At 34.4% G+C, this 12,702-nt stretch overlaps 1 protein-coding gene across 4 annotated transcripts in view; it reads right to left on the bottom strand.

Moving 5' to 3' along the window:
- Window positions 1-12,077: 12,077 nt before the first annotated feature.
- Window positions 12,078-12,702, bottom strand: part of LOC131166878 (uncharacterized) — a 54,713-nt gene continuing 54,088 nt past the window's right edge. For 2 of the 4 annotated variants that reach the window (XM_058125493.1, XM_058125495.1), the window contains 2 exons: window positions 12,551-12,618; window positions 12,078-12,449 (listed from right to left, as the gene is read on the bottom strand). In XM_058125493.1, coding sequence (XP_057981476.1) covers window positions 12,409-12,449; window positions 12,551-12,618 — 109 coding nt within the window. In that variant the 3' untranslated portion in view covers window positions 12,078-12,408. Of the gene's footprint in view, window positions 12,619-12,702 lie in introns of all 4 variants that reach the window. The other 2 variants (XM_058125492.1, XM_058125494.1) reach the window with 1 other exon arrangement.

Raw genomic sequence — 12,702 nt, forward strand, 5'->3', positions numbered from 1 at the left:
TTACATATTTCATATGATTTAATTTGAGGCTCAAATTATACCCTAGATTGACCTTAGGATTCATGCATCTCATGAACATCTTTAGGGGATATTTATGAACTTAGAGATTGTTTTTTGAAACCCCGAAAAATATTTTATAAAAGAGCAAAGAAAGAGAGCAAAACATATTTTTAAAACTAAAAAGAAAAATCCAGAAAATGCACTGTTCAGAAGACTGAACTCCTTGTTTAGTCGTCTGAAGTGTCAACTTCAGAAGATCGAAGTTAAGCTCAGTCGTCTGAAGAATTTCTTCAGAAGACCGAAGATTAAGTTCAGTTGTCTGAAGAATTATTGGAGAAACACAGAAACAGGCAGAAACACACTAGAAGAATGAACCCTAACTTCAGTCATCTGAGCCCGCAACTTCAGAAGACTGAATCCCAACTTCAGTCGCCTGACCCTATGTCTAGGTTCTATTTTTCGAAACGCTAAGGAACTTCAGTCGTCTGAACTCTAACCCTCAGTCATCTGAACTTACGGGACGATTAAAAATTTGATTTTTTAATGAGAGAACACGCGAGTTTTTTCTTCATCAAGTTGATCCAATGGTTAGAATCATCCCAAGGGCAAGGTTACCTATATAATCAACATCTAAACCCTAGCGCCCAATAAGAGAAAGAAGAGAAAGAACCTTTGATATACCATTGAGCATATTGTACGATTAGTACAACTTGGGAGAACACACTGCTGAGTTCTTGATTGGGATTTCAAATCTTATACTTCAAATCTGAGCTAAAGCTACATTGATCATCAAAAGGCTTTCTTGTGATTGTTGTGAAATCAACTTGGTATTGAGGTTTGGTAAATTGATTTGCTTGTTAATATTTATTCTCAAAGAACTTTTCATCTCAAAATCCATTATCGAATATAAGTTGAGTGATTAATCTTAAGTGTGCTTACATATAGATTGTTTTGACAAGATCACTACTTGAGAAAAGTTTTTTCCATTAGTTAAACGGTTTTGATTCAAGTGTGTAGTCAGTTAAAGACTCGATATTTTCGATATTACAAAACCACTTGATTAAATATCCATAGAGTTCATAACTATATATATTATTGAAGGATATTTTCTGAAAACTATTATATTAGGTTTTTGATCTTTGGAAATCATATCGTGTGTGTATATATATATATATATATATATATATATATATATATATATTTGCATAGTACAAAGATCATATTGTGGTTGAATATTTGGAAGACAACTTATTGATTTTGATCATTATAATATTCAAGACAAATCTTTTGATAAGATCACATTTGATATTCGTGCATCAAATAAGTTGAACTAGAATCCTAATTTCTCCAAAGCATTTACTTATATCATTATTTTGGGAGATTTGATAAAAGGGAAATTGGTTTAATCATATCATTCATATAACAGTTGTATCGTTACATACATATTGAGCTTCAAGTTTCATCATATTGATATGTGTTAGGATTTTCAATTGTACTCACTAGCTTTGTTAGAAGCAAATCTTGAGTTGTTTTATAGATTTGAAATTCTATATTATAATCATGGTTTGGGTTGTGAACCAGGTGAGGAGGAAGTTGTGCCTTTTGTAAGCAGCAGATGTAAGGGAAGCTTCGTCTCGGTTAAAGGAGTAGGGATTTAGTGGAATCCTTGAGTGGGTTGCTCAAGACGAGGACGTAGGCCAGGTTGGCTGAACCTCGTAAAAATTGTGTTTGCCTTCTCTCTTTCTTTACTCCTTTTATTTTCTGCAACGTATTTCATTATCTATCTTGCATGTACATGTTGAATAACCCCACTCGCACTTGACAATTAATTGGGTAAAAAGAATTCATTGATATGATAATTTAAATCAGTCTTAAACCCCTGCAATTAATTTGTTAAATATAAAAAGAGGGATTAAGTGTTAAATAATATTAAAGGTTTTTAAAAATACCCAATTCACCCCCTCTTGGGATTACTCCTAAATTAACAAGATGAATTGCAACACAGCAGAAAAAGCGGCCTTCTGCATTATCTGTGCTGCTCTAAATTTGAGACCATACTTTCAAGCGCACAAGATAATTGTGGTGACAAACTTACCACTGAGACAGATCCTCCAGCAGCCAGAGAGCTCGGGTAGAATGATGAGGTGATCAATTGAACTAGGGGAGTTCAACATACAATAACAGCCAAAGCCTGCCATCAAAGTTCAGGTATTAGCTGACTTCATGGCAGAATAACCCTATGAAACTACGGAGAACTCTAAGGTGTGGACCTTACACGTGGATGACTCGTCTGAAGCTGGTCGGAACAAAGTTTCGCAAGAAGCTGCTCAGCAAAAGCTGGTCAAAACAAAGTTCCCCAAGAAAGTTGCCGGCAAAAGCTGGTTAAAACAAAGTTCCCCTAAAAAGCTGCTCGGCAAAAACTGGTTGGAACAAAGTTCCCCTAAAAAGCTGCTCGGGGTAAATTCTCACATAACCGGTTCGGCGAAGACGAATGCGTCCCAACATTGGCTCGGATCAACCATTTTCCTCCAATCCGGCTCATCAAAGCTGGGTGCATCTTAATATCAGCTCAGATGAACCAAACATAGCCCGACATCAGCTCAGTTTAGCTGTTTCCCTCCAATCTAGCTCGGTATTGGCTTAGCATCGGTTCGAATTAGCCGCATTCCTCCAATCCGACTCGTCAAAGTTAAGTGCCTCTTATTATTGGCTCAGATTAGCCAAACTCAGCTTGGCATTGGCTCGGATCAGCAATCTCCCTTCACTTCGGATTGGTAAAAAAAAAAGATTGAACTTTTAAGAACAAGTTTCGAAAATTCGAAACTAAGGGGGGACAACTGATATACCCTAAATATATCAAAGTCAAAACAGTCCATTTGCCATAAAGGAGCATTAAGGAGTAGCTGCAATCGAGGCCATTATCGCTCAAGGATAGCTATTCTAAAGGGGTCAACCCCATGCAGGCTAGAGCGATCCACGCCCGTGCCATCCGACAACTGTCATCGGCCCCTTAAAGGCCAGAGCGATTCATGCTCGCACCATAACTGACCAATAAATTGTCATACACCCTTGGGTCAACTTTAGCCACTATAAGTAGGGACTCGGGCAGGAGGTCAAGGTAAGTCATTCTTAACCCACTCTTACTATTGCATTCAACCTTTTTGAAGCATTCCCCTTACTTAGGCATCAGAGTGATCCCCTGAAGTACACATCGGGTCCTCCAAGCCTATTTTGTTTTTAGTCTTTTTAGGTCATCGAAAGTCAGAGAGCAGTCTTGCAAGTCATCATCATTTTTATCCTGCAACAGTATTGATATTAGGTCCTTCAATGCGATCATATGTTAAATGCTAGTGACAATGCTAAAGGAATGTGCCTGTTTTTGGTACTATAATATGAAACCATAGTCGATAAAAATGTTTGACGAGTTAAGTTAGTTCTTAGGTAACCACTTGTAAGTATAGTAAAAAATTAGTCACGATTTTGACTAGTTTAACAAACCTTGTGCAAAAGGAGGGGAAGTTCTTGAAGAAATTTAGGTGACACTTATCAATGTTGCCTTGGAGGTGTGAAACCAAAATTATAGGATCAATCTAGTGGCTCTCATCATGGTGTCATGGAGGTGTCTACAATCCTTGGGAAAGTGAGCAAAGAATGATAAGTTAATATTGAAAGCTTAAAGGTATATGAATTTGGAGGAAATGATCTAAGCACGAAGTGAGCATAACAAGCCATGAAGGATGGCTAGTAATGAAGGAGTGGAGAGAGTAATTTAAAGGGTGACAAAGACGACATAGTAGACAGATCTATGATGGTCATCAAGGAGAAAGGTTGAGCTACTTTAGTCTAATGAATCAAGCACGCTCTTAAGTCCTTATGTAGGTTAAGAATATGGTCAGCTGCCTTGAGGTGACCACCCCAAATCAAGGTGTTATGGTGGGTTACTCCTATATGAATTCTCTCTTTTTTCTTCCCATGCTTGGTCAATACACATATGCTTCATAATAAATCCCTCATTCAAGGAGAGGATTTATTTGGAATAAATATAAGGCTTTTCCCTCATTCGAAGAGAGGATTTATTTGCAATAAATAAAGTGTCATTGAAAGAGAGGAGAAAACAAAAGAGTTCATTTGCCTATTGATTAAAGGAAGAGTTAATTTGCCTCTATGAGTTGAGGGATTGGAGTTAATTTGCTTCCTTAATATGAGAGGAAGTTATTTTCTAGGAGTGAATTTAGGTTGTTTTTGGGTTTTTCTAGTGTGTGATAGAGCATGATATCTTATATGCTCTTGTATTTTGACTCCTCCCCAATAATGAATTTATTCTGTCATATGCCAAACCATGTAAATTTTGTTTTTATTTTCACATTCCTCTTGCTAGCTATTTAATTATTTTTTCAATTATCGTATTTCTAGTTGTAATAGAAGGATAAATCAACGTTTAGTTGTTTCCATAGAGGCCATATACATGACACCAATGAATGCATCCACTTAAAAATTGACATAAAGGCCTTTATTTGCGTAAGCACCTTTAAAGGTTTGTGAAAAACGAGACTAGGGGAATTGACAGTAGGAGCAATATGATTGAAATTTTTTTTGAAGATAAGTTGTTAATAAGGGGTTGCAATCATATTTGTTAAGTAAACCAATAGAGGTGAGAGCACTTGACTAGAAAAACTATATATATAATAAGTTTTCTGTCAAAATGTTTAAAGTAGGGTAAGAGATCTCTTTTTTAGAGGAAGAGTTTGGAGGAATTTGGGTTGCACATGAAGTCGTGCTAGTAATTAATAAGTTTGATTGATCATTTGCTAATTCATAGCATAAAGATTATTGGTTGAAATTAGTAGAAGCTTTGCTAACATTCTCTTTTTTTTTTTTTCTATGACGGGGAGGATAAATATTAGGAGAGATCGATGTAGGACTTTTGAGTTTCTCATTGTGCTGTTTTAAGGGATAGGTAGTACAACTAGTGGTTTTATCACCCTACCTATGACTATTAGAATAAAATCTAGACATGTGACTAAAATAGTTGTCTTCTTGATGGTAGAGCCATCCTCAATTTATGATATGATATATTGGATCGAACTAGCCTAAATCCTATGAAGGCAATCACCTTAATCTATAAGTCTTATGGAAGGTCCCCTCTAGCCAAGAGATTGAAGAAGTCAAAGGAGATCAAATGGCCCCTTACTAATGCTTTATGTTCACCTTGAAAGGGAAAGGTTAAGGTTGGAGAGACCTTAGTGATGAAAGATTTAGATGCAAGGGATGATTTAACAATGTGAAAGGGTTCACCATTTAGGAGTTGGATTACATTGACCTTAGGAAAACGAGCTTAACAAGAAAGCATTACTAGTAGTCATAAGGGGCTTTCTACAATAACTACTTAATAATTACTTTGATATCTTTGAATACATGATTGATTTGATATCTTGGGGCATATCTTTTTATTAATCACACATCGACTTGTTAATTGAGCTACAAGCTTGTGGAGGATATTTGTAGTTAATAAGGTAGAAGCAGTTTATGTAGAGGTAAAAAGGTATGCTAAAGGTAGGATTTATTTGAGAGAGAAAGTATTTGGAGTGGTTGGCTAATTTGGTAACAAACAAAAACAAAGACAAACAAAATCAAACAAAGAAACAAAGAAAGAACATGCATAGATTTCTAGTACCTCAACTGCACATGCCCAAAGGGTAGTTTTCACCCTTTTGGCATTTTTTTTGGATATAATTAGATTTAGGACAAAAGACACATACCTTTCCTGAGATTTGACTAAAAGATACCCACCTCCCCCGAGGTTTCAGAAATCCCAAGAACCTCCTCTAAAGTTATATAAATTCCACAAGCCTCCCCCAAGGTTTGTTAAGAGGGTATAAACCTCCCCTTAGATCTTACAAAATACGAACCTTTCGAGGGATATAAGTGTTGCAAAAATCAAATGTTAGAGGAGGTCTATAGGTTTTTTTAAAATTTTAGGGGAGATCCTTAAAATTTTTGAAACCTCAAGGGAGGTGAGTGACTTCTTATTTTATCAAATATTTAGGGGGAGAGGGGGTAGTTGACAATGTTCTTATCGAAGATTAGTTAACAATATCTTCATTCTTCAAGGTAGAGGCATGTGTATATGGATAACTTATTCATGAAAAGTAATATGCTGAGCATACGTACAGTTGGCCTAAGAGAGACTTTTTACGTGCTAAGGAGATCAACTTGAACTCGATCAATCGTGCCTTTGGGATTTCTTCCATCTAGAAATTATTATCCTATATTTGATTCATATAATAATTATTCTTTGGAATAAAATTGATTACAAAGAGAAACTTGGGAATCAAAGGAATAGGTATTCCTTATATATTCCTTATTATTTGATGTACCATAGTATAAGTGTGACGCCCCGATTTTAATGCCATTTTTTTTCATTCTCGTCTCCAATAAATAATAAATATTAATCAAACATCTGTCATGTCAAAAACCTCTGATATCATTCTAACATAACCCGACCCGAAATGGGTACCAGGTAAACAATTTATCTCATACAAACAAACCTAACAGTGGAAGTCAATATTTACAAATCATCCAGAATATAAATAACCATAGATCTTTACATCCTTATATATATATATATATCCCAAAAATTCAAAACGTACCCTAGATTACACAAACATATCCCCAACACAAAATACTTACCCCGTCTACCAGGGTACCAGCTCCCTTCTATCTCGGAGCTCTATCTATTGGTTTGTCACAATTTCCTGAAATGTTTAGATATTTGGGTGAGACACCTCTCAGTAAAACGGAATAAATTATTCATAGTGTGTGACAGTATGAGTTTAGTTATATCATAATATATTCATTTAAGTGATTACATCATTTAAGAAAATATACCGATATGTACTCATAATCATATAGATATAAAATATAATTTCATAAGTTATGTTACCATTTCTTATACTTACACATATGCAACCAATATTTATCTGCGAAAGTTCTCGAGGATAGGGGAGATTACACACCCATATATGTAGTGTTCCTTAGCTTTGATATTGTTTGTAACCTTACCCAATTAACTCGGGTGCGGCTACAACTAATACTTATCAGGGCGCTCACCTTACTTAGTAAACTCTCAGGCGAAGAGTTTTACTTTACCCTAATTATTTATGCAATTAAACTCACATTCTTTCATTTCTCATTTTCATTTCACAAACTAGCTCATGAGTGTCCACTAGTAACTTATACACTTTCTGTCTGTAACTCATGGCTATCCTGAGGATATTCACATCATCATACTCCGCCCCATGATTGGGTTATGCGGCCCGAAGGTTAGACCTAATCACGGTTGGCCTACCTTGTTCGAACAAAACAAAGAAACTATTTGTCTGTAGTATGATTGGCTTACCCACTCCTAGTATGAAAGTTAGGTGGCAAAACTACCCTTCTCACTAGCTCAATCGACTGCCATGCCACACTCTCCACAAGACCGTATGGTTGCACTAACACCTCGCTAGCAACGGTACCATGCTCTCTAACCAACAATTGTCCATTAGGGTTCTCATTTCATAATTCAGTATTCACATTTCAATATTTACATTTCAGTATGTTGGTACATTTCATCATATCAAAAATATTCTCACCATTTTCTATGTCATTTTCATTATTTCAGTATACATTTCATCTCATATTAGTATAAAACTCAATTCATTATTTCTATATAAAACATTTCTGTACCAACATATCTTTCTATCACATATATCATTCTTTCAATAAAAGCACATTTGTATCTCATATTTTTATCATATCACTGTAAAAATATGTTTGTATAACATATTTCATCATTTCTCAGTAAAAATATATCTATGTTTCACATTTCATCAATTCTGTATATAAACCTCGTATCATCATACTTATATATACGCAAATATTACTGGGTTTCCATTTCTTCATATCTGTACAAAATATTTCGATATAACCATATCATAATCTCATTTCTCAGTACAATTCACATATTTCAATTTCAATCACATTCCCAGTATTAAACAATCATTTCATATTTCCTCATGCCATACAATTTTTCACCTAATATTCATAATATAATAACCACCGTGAACATATCATATTTTCATTTTCACATATTTACTCAACTAGTAACTTTCAAAAATAGCTGTTATAATTTATTCCCCTTGTCTGACTTACTGAGAGGTCTGCTAAAATCCCTAAATCCATGCCCCATGGCGTTCGAAGTTCAAAACCTTGAAATTCACATTTTTCCAGTTCAAACAACATCAACCCTAGAATTATTATCATTAAAACATATCCAGGCCCAAACACTCCATTAAATCAATTAAATACCAACATTTAATATCCTTACCTCAACTTTGGAGTGCTGCTGGAATGCCTAAATTGAAAATCTGCTCCGATTAAACTGCTAATGATTGCTCCTAAGATCCCGTGATAGCTTCTGATCATCAATTCGGGCTATAATCGGAGCGAAATCAGAGAGAGAAGGGAGAGGGTGTCGTAGGGTTCTGAGAGAGAGAGAGAGAGAGAGAGAGAGAGAGAGAGAGAGAGAGAGAGAGAGAGAGAGAGAGAGAGAGAGAGAGAGATTTGTTTGTTTAAAACAAATGAAGCTCGCAACCCCCTTTAAAATCAACACTGCAGACAAAACCGTCAACGGTTTTCTGCACCCCTCACAAAACTGTCGACGGTTTGGGTCGTTAACCTGCCCTTTTTACCGTTTTACCTGTAACCGACCCGAAGTAAATACAAAACCATCGACGATTTTTTCTGGTCTCCCACCAAACCGTTGACGGTTTAGTCTACACCAAACCAAAAACCTTCGTTTCTTTTACTTTCTCATTAAATCAATTTTTTGGGTCTCCACAATAAGAAAGGAATGTACATTTCAATGGTAAAATTTAGTAAGAGTTATTATCTGAATATAACCTTTCATGGAATCATAAGAAGTTTCACTTTGTTACTTGGTTTATGGCTGTAAATATAAATTTTTTTTGTATAACTAATTGTAACTAACTACTACAACTAAACTATTTCTAGGAATGAATATTTCGCATATCAAATGTAACCTTAGAATTTATGATGACTAGCTAGTAGAGAGCGACCGGGCCTAACACGAAGCGTAGTAACACACAACAAAATTGTAGGAAGATTATAAAAAAGGGCATACCATTTATCAAGACCATCCAGCGCACAAGAGATCTGAGTAATGTTAGACAAACTATTCATTCTTTATAATGTTTTTGATTCACTACTATAAACATTCAATTAGTAGTCATCAATGGAGTAAAATTAGAAAGTTTTTCAAAACAATAAAGCAAGAGCTTGCAAATTAATTAATGATGTAGCATGTATAACACACACATTAATGGTCATATATGCCACACTGCCAGTCAGAATTTTGAGTAGAAATTTAGCGTATGAGTTCCTTAGTTCTGATCAGTTGAAAATTTACAGTAGGAGAAGCATTAATCCTTCATGTAAATCAATGTATTTTAAGATGGAAGGGTGGTCTACCATCTTCCAGTGCATGGAGTCCACTGGTGGGGTATCGCATTAAGTTGGAAGAGCTATCCAAGACCCACACACGCCCATGGCTGTGCCAGAAGCCATGTGCATGCTTGAAGCTGTGCCCAACATCTTTGCCATTGGACCCTGACACAAAGGATTATTGTCAGCATCGCTGCTAATGCTTGTATGCGTTGGCAAGGCTTACTATTGGATGACGATGGCCTCCCCATATACTTTTATGCATGGCTCGTTTAGAATTAGATGAAAGCCGAGGTTTAGGGATGAAAATAAGAAGAAGATATATATTTTATTTTATTTTCGTTTCATACCAAATACCATAATTAAAAAAATGAAACTCTGTGCTAAAAGTCAAATACTACATATGTATAAATTAAATTTCTTTCAATTGATTTGGTATATATTAGATATTTTTTTTTAATAATTAAATATAAAAAGGTAAATTTTGTTTATTTTTTTTACTAATAATTATTTTTAAGCTTAGAATGAGTCTAGTTGAATGGATTAGTTTCAAAATGCGTCTCGTCAGTTTCATTCTTGATTAATGGCTCTCCATCAACCACATTAAAGTTATAAATCATTATTTTTCTCCATGGGCTTGATAAGGATTTCTAATCCTAAATGGGAGTTTTATTTTATTTTATGTGCTTTTAAAATTTGAATAAATTGTGGTCATCCATATTTGGAATTGGATTGGAGTCCGCTAAAACTTATAAATAAAGGGAGGGTTTGTATGAAGGGTAAAATGACTTAAAAGCTTATGTTATTTGGAGTTAAGAGGGTTGATATATAAGGATATTTTAGGATTTTCGTGCAATAAGTGCAGAATATATTTGTAACAAGTGTTGAAATCATAAATCAATTTGAGTTGATATTATAGTATAATTTTTTTATAAATTATGTGGACGCTAACACAATGTCAAACTATATAAATTTTTTCTTTTCTTGTGTTTTCTACCTATTTGTTGTTGTTGTTGGAGAGCATGTGCACATAAAGAAAAGATTAGACCCTCTAGAAGGATCAATGTGGTCCTCCCATTAGACCCTCTCATCCAATGAAAATATACCAAAAAGTGGGTCTTATGAGATTATACGTGAACCCTACTATGTAATACTTACTGTTTGGCGTGCTTTCATTAGACGAGTGGATCTGATGGGAGGACCACGTTGGTCCTCCTAGAGGGCCTAATTTTTTTTTTTTTTGTGCAAATAGGCATGATACCAAGGCAATTCACAATAATGTTGTAAATTGGGTGAGAGGGCTAGTTTCACAATGATATCATTCAATTGGGTTAGAGGAGATGTGCAGGGTTGGTATTATTTGTATTTTTAATTTTTAATTTTTAAGCAGCTAGTTTATAGCAACACATTTGTTTACATTGTCAATTTTTCTATTTTTACAGTCAAATATTCTCAACTAGTTTTATAGAAAAAAAAAATTAAAAATTAGATTTTTTTCCCAATTGTTTTGACAATCTATTCCAAATAATTTAATAACTATTTATTGTATGAATACATCAAGATATATAACTCAAATATATATAAAAGAAAGGTATATTACATGAAAATCAAAGAATAATCAAATAATATTATAACATTTACAACATTAATTATTAGTTTAAATAACATATGCACTTACACAGAGAATTATACAAGGGACATGTCCCTCCATATATATTGTCCATGAGAAAATATGTATTACAAGCATATCGAATATTTCATGATAATGTCAAACAAAATCTGAGTTATCATATACATAAATAATAAATTCTACAAATGCAGTAGTATTTAGTATTTTTAATATCATACTTTTTTATAATTTCCCCAAACTTAATATATTATTTTTCATATAGGAAACTGCTAGTAACAAACGGGCCCATTATCATGGATTTACACATAAATAATAATTATGAATTCTTGAAAGTTTTTAATCAAATGAAGAACTAAGAAAGTATAATCATTATATTTTATGTGTAAGTGCGCGCCAACACACATTTGTTAATGAAGTTGCAAAAGATTTTTCATTTGTTTCTGAATAATTAAGACATATAAATCAAAAACAAAAAAAAATCATTTAAGAATCAATATATAATAAAATATGATGAAAAAGTATTCCATCACTAGTTCTAGGAGATTTAGTCAATTCTCCTAGTTTTTTATGACATTATTTATAATTTAAATAGCATATGCACACACCCGCAAAGAAAATATGTACAGCAAATATACCCAAAATTTAATAGAACTTTTACTTTTAAGCAACAATAAGTTTATGGATGGATTCTATAGGATTCTGTATTAGTTTAAAAGATATAAGCTAGACTCATTGAAAACTAGCGTCCAAATCTCATACAAAACACAATGGAGTCCAAATTCAACAGGCATCTGAATTCCCATTATTCCATAAACCATTCAATTTCAAATTACTTAAAAAGCCTAACTACTGTGGCACGCACGTGCGCGCACACACACTATGGGACACGTTAAGAAGCTCTGTGAAAATGAATGATGATTGACTACCTAAATTTGATACAATCTTTTATCAAAACAGAATTGCAGCTTCCATTATTGATCAATCCAATCGATACAAACAAAATGTACACATGTAATGTGAAACTGCCATAAAAGGCTACAATTTCACATGAAACAAACAATCAATAATCACCTTGTCCTACTCTACTCCCTCGTTATCTTTTGGTCACATCCTGCTTCCCTTCTTTTCCTACCATTTGTACAGAGATAGTAATCGAAAAAATAAATCACCAGCCAAGGATACTGTTCCACTTTAAGTTGATGAACTGAAAGTAACTTATATGGTCCCTTCACCAGGAAAAGAAACTGCTTTGGTTGACCAAGAACATTTCGGTGTCAGCCGCTTTGGAAACTTATTACTCTCCAGGTGTTTGAATCTGATAAAAAAAATAATAAATCCATCTTTATTCACCTCTTGAGAATGAATCCTGCCGAGTTAACTCGTAGTTTCCATCTGTGGGTCTTTGAGAATCCTCACCATCAGTTATATTTGCCTTTGAACAAAGGAAGAGGAATGAAGCCGTGTATATGCTGACGTGCCATACACTGCAAACGTTGTACACATCAAATATAAATGTGTGTGTGTGTGTGTGTGTGTGTGAGAGAGAGAGAGAGAGAGAGAGAGAGAGA

The sequence above is a fragment of the Malania oleifera genome, chromosome 10 (genome assembly GCF_029873635.1).
Source record: "Malania oleifera isolate guangnan ecotype guangnan chromosome 10, ASM2987363v1, whole genome shotgun sequence".
NCBI classification, from domain to species: domain Eukaryota; kingdom Viridiplantae; phylum Streptophyta; class Magnoliopsida; order Santalales; family Ximeniaceae; genus Malania; species Malania oleifera.